The sequence below is a fragment of the Cucurbita moschata genome, unplaced genomic scaffold (assembly GCF_002738365.1).
Source record: "Cucurbita moschata cultivar Rifu unplaced genomic scaffold, Cmos_1.0 Cmo_Scf00004, whole genome shotgun sequence".
Taxonomy (NCBI): domain Eukaryota; kingdom Viridiplantae; phylum Streptophyta; class Magnoliopsida; order Cucurbitales; family Cucurbitaceae; genus Cucurbita; species Cucurbita moschata.
In genome coordinates this window covers 5161702-5166731 of record NW_019268520.1, presented here as the reverse complement: position 1 = coordinate 5166731, position 5030 = coordinate 5161702, and the positions used below count along the sequence as shown (strand labels likewise).

Here is a 5030-nt window from a genome sequence, read left to right as displayed (position 1 = left end):
TTTTTTTTTTTTTTTTTTTTTTTTTTTTTTAAGGAGAAAAATAGAAGAAATTCATCCACAAGACAAACAGCCAAGCAGAACAGCCTATGGTGCAATGGCATAAGGCATCCCTTTTCCCAAGTCCTCCAGTCTAGGTTGACGTAGTAGATGGAGTAATAAAAAATAAATAAGAAAAAAAGCTTGTGTTGCCCACTCCACTTCCAGACGATAAACTTTCCAAGATCACAAAAATAGGCTAGAGAAGTATTCATATCTGAGAGGACTCTAGAATTCCTCCTTCCAGAGAAGCCGAAGGGATTTTCCTTAAAAGATGTATCCAGAGAACTCGTGGTTTGCCCTTAAGCCACCGCCCTGATAGAGATTCTGCCATCCAGCTCCCCACAAGCTGCGGTTTAAGTTTGAATATAGATTGTGATGTTTAAAAACCTTTTATCACAACGATTGTATTATGAAACTGACTATCTGATAAGAAAACAGCTAAAGATTCATTCATATAAAAGGTGAAGATCATGATAGAAAAGAATAGTGAGGGAGGTAAGGAATCTTCTGAGCACAATCCCAGGACTTAGAGAATATCTTCCAAGTAACACTGATTAAGAAAGTAGAATAGCTATGAAAATCCATGTAAAGCAGTTTAAACTCAATCATTAATATTATAGTTTGACATTTTGGACTCTGCTTTTTAAGTCTGACGTGATTTCATGGTCTTGGATGCTTGTCAATACCATTAATCATGGACCTTTGCCAAAGAATGGCTCAGTTGACAGTTGATGCATTGGAATGGATATTAAGCTTTATGTTTCGATAGTGTCACGTCTGATCATTTATTGTCTCTCCTTTTTTGCACCTATCTTAAAAGTGAACAAATATGAGCTCTTTTCTAATTGTTTCAACTTCATGCTAAGCCTCTTTACCATTATGCCTGCAGCTGGATCTTATCAGAGGCTCATGATGATTTCTTATCTTGATGAGGAAATTCTAGTAAGTAATTTTCTATGGATCAGAACTTTCTATCATTTATATGGTATGATGGATTTAGAGAAAGAACAAAAGTCTCATTCATGTCAATAAAATGCATCCATCAACTAGATTGATTTGGTTTTGCAGCAAGTTAGTCCTTTACCATCTGTTTTATTGATCTTATTTAAAATTGACGTTTTAGTCAATATTTTTATCTAGCAAAACTATGAATAGGAAGCTGTGTCATTTGTGCATGACAATGTCTTTCTGATAGGAAGGAAAAGCTTCACTTATTCTAGAAGCAATAGGGAAGGAAGGGTAAGAAAGGGATTTTGTATGGGAATTTGAGAGATTGCGTGAATATAAGTGAAGGTTACCACTATAGAGATTAGAGCCATTGATCTGCAAAATTGCATGGTCTTGAACTTATATAACTTTTCATTAAAATAGAGTGAAAAGTTACGAACAGAAAAAGAGTTCAAACTACCCCCGAAACAGCAAAAACAGCATTGGTATAGCTTTTCTTATACCGCAAAAACACAAGACTCCCCCGAAACACGAGACGACCCCGAAACAATTCAAATTACCCCTACAACAATATTTCAAACAAAAAAAGAGTTCAAAATATAATTTAAACCAGAAACAGAAAGATCCTCAAACTTCCAAACTAAAGAAATATCGTTGAGAACCTTTGTTAAGAACATTTGAAAATATCCGCCATACTTCCGCCACCCATTAAACGATCTATATTCCTTTCTAACCATATATTCCACAAAAAAGAATTTACAGCATCGTTCACAAGTTCCCTGCTTTTCCTTTGAAAGGAATTCCACGTAATAATTGCTTCCCGCTCTCTTTCACAATGATGAAATACCCACAATAGTCTCTCCAAATTCAGCAAATGGTCCCACAAATTCCTACAGAAAGGACTAGAAAACAATGCATCGCAACATTTCACTATCCTCCAATCACAAAGAACATCGAAAAGGATTTGAAACTTAAACAAGGACATGTTCCTTGCAGCCTTTCCGTTGTATTTAGGCTCTCTAGACATGCTGACCAAAGGAAGACTTTGGCCTGTTTTTGTCAACTTTAACGCAACTTAAGATCTTAGTTAGCAGCATCAGCCAATTTGTGAAATAGAGCCCTCACCAAGGGGCAACACTTGGTTCCAACAACCAAACTTTTTTTGTCTATACCTTGATCTCAACAGAACTAGCCATCTCCAGCAACAACATTAACTTATTTTCCTTTTCTTCATGCAAAATTCTTCTATTATGACTTAATCCACCACCACATTCTGTAATACAACACTGGAACCTTGACTGCCAAAGGACCATCATCTTACCCACTCATCTTCCCAAAACTTGGTCATCATCCCATTCCCAACTTTTGTTCTATAAAACTTCAATACCACATCTTTCTTTCATCTCTCCCAAATCATTCCCCCAACATCAATACTGTCAACCACTGAAAACCAAAGTAGATTGTTAAAATATTGAAGAAAACATCCAGCTTTTTTATCGTTAAAATATTGAAATATTAACTTGCATTTGAGATTTAGAAGAATATGAGTAATTTGCAAATGGTTTTGGATTGGTACAGATTATTAGGGATACTTCTGGTGTGCCTGAAGTTCTTACAAGGCTGGAGTCTCCTCCATCTCCCCTGGAGCCAAGCATGACAGACTATGAAAGCTAGTGTAATCTTTCTTTAATGCACTTCCATTATAAATAATTAATTTCATCTCTCTCTCTCTCTCTCTCTCTCTCCCTGTCAGGTTCTTTTGCCTTTTCCTCCCACACACTTCCAATTTATGAATGACATAGCAATTGAAAAATTCTTTAGTCATTTCTTCCATGAAACTTAGCCAAAAGGTAAAAGAATTCATTCATGCAACTTAAGAAGTGAATTAGGAAAAAAGAAGAACAAAAAAAAAGTAGTGGAAATTGCAGTTGGGGGGTCCTTCTCTGTCCCCATCCTTGCCCCATTTTTTATTTTCATGGAACTGCTTCGAAACTTTTCTTGCCTGCAGCCTGCAGCCTGCATCCTTGGCCAGCAACCAGACGTGTTCCAATGCATTAAGTGTCATTTGCCGACTCCATGTTTAATGATCTTTTCTTTTTCTTTTTCTTTTCTTTTTATTATTATTATTATTATTATTTTTTATTCTAACACTACCTTTGAGAGGTTAAGAATCACGATTCTCCACAATGGTATGATATTGTCCACTTTGAGCATAAGCTCTCATGACTTTACTTTAGGCTTCCATAAAAAGCCCCATACCAATGGAGATGTATTTCTTTACTTATAAACTCACGATCATCCATGATTATTCTCTAAATTAGTCAAGGTTGGAAGATTTGTTTGAATTTCTTACAAATGTCTCTTGGTCGGATGATTTTTTGGCCTCTTGATTTGATGAATTTTTGGTCTCTTAGTGGAGGGTATTTTTTAACTAGTTTTTTCATATATTTTTTTATATTATTAATATAAATGAAGGCTCACTTCAATATCTCTCTAATTTTAAGTAAAAATTATTTGTTACTTTTTATTTATTTAGTTAGTTAGTTATTATTTATTATTTAATTTTATGGTAACTATCACGTCATAGGTAATGAAAACACAAAAGATTGAAAAGTTCCTTATTTTTGTTTGTTTTTAAATGTTTGTGTGTTTGCTTTGTTTTTTACCTTGGCCGGCTTCATGATCCGGCGGCGGCGGCACATAAATCTTTATTAATTTTAATTCAGATAAAACGAAAAGAATCCAAGCATAACCTTTAAGCAATTTCCTTAGTGAAAATTGGTAGATCTAAGTAAATTTCAATTTTATGTCCATCGACATTTAAAATTTTTATTTTGAAATTTAAATTTTGTTCATTAAAAAGAAAATAAGATAGAAATTAACACTAATGTGAAAAATTAAATCATGCATATAGATTAATATGACAATTAATTATGCATTTGAGACTCAACAAATAATAACAATGATCCAAACATTTTATATAGTTTCAGATAATATTACATACATCTTCTAATTTCTATACCGCACCTGTGTTAGCTTACTATTAAATTTTTTAGATCATTGATTCATTTTAAAGTTAAATATCTCAAACCTACCTCTATTTAGTGATCTAATTTGCTAACGTCATCAATATCCTATGACTATTAATTTATTTAGTTGGCTATCTTATCCCGTTAATTTAATAAATAATTTATATCATTTTAAAAAAAATGCTAGTACAATTTAATTAAAAAATGGTATTATATGATTTGATAGTTGGAAAATTGGCCAAATTCTAATTTTTTGTTATATTATTCTCCCTATTTCTTATAAAGGGGAAGTTTGAATCTATTTAATAAAATAATTTAAATTTGTGAAATAGTTGCATATATATCTACTAGTGGGAGGCGACTTCGATTGTTAAATAAACTATATATATATATTAAAAAAAACATGCAATTCTTGCAAGAAAAGGAATTAATTAATAAAAAATTAATGTGGATGAACACGTTCTAACTTCATTTGCCAACCAATTTAATTATTTATTTAATTATTTGATAATGAAAAACGTCGAGAAAGACATTGGCAACTACCCCATCCATTGGGATTAAACAAATGAAAATTTTAATTTAATTTCATTTAATTTCCACGTCATTTTGCGATATTATAAGTTGATTTTTATTTATTTATTTATTTTATTTTTTATCTTTTTTTTTTTTTTTTTGTTGCCCGCAAAGGAACATATATCAATGGGTAATTCGACACCACACACACACATAAAATGGGCTTAAATTCTATATATATTTTTTCAAATTTTGATTAAATTTTAAAATGTGCTTTAAAAAAATTAAAGTGTAATTTTTTAAAAAATTAATATTTTTGTAATAATTTTAATTCTTTTTCTAAAAGATTAAATTACCATAGTGCAGGAAAAAAAAAACCTATAAAAAGAAAATGTGAAAATAAAAGAGAAAAATGTATATTTTCCCACAAACAAACCATTTAATACACCCAAAAAAAAAAAAAAAAAAAAAAAAAAAAAAAAAAAAAAAAAAAAAAAAAAA

The 5030-nt window shown here is 31.5% G+C and overlaps 1 protein-coding gene across 1 annotated transcript in view; it reads left to right on the top strand.

Moving 5' to 3' along the window:
- Positions 1-2820, top strand: part of LOC111442416 (probable plastid-lipid-associated protein 13, chloroplastic) — a 7530-nt gene extending 4710 nt beyond the window's left edge. The window contains exons 6-7 of the mRNA XM_023079820.1: positions 929-981; positions 2566-2820. Coding sequence (XP_022935588.1) covers positions 929-981; positions 2566-2661 — 149 coding nt within the window. The 3' untranslated portion in view covers positions 2662-2820. The remainder of the gene's footprint in view (positions 1-928; positions 982-2565) is intronic.
- Positions 2821-5030: the final 2210 nt, after the last annotated feature.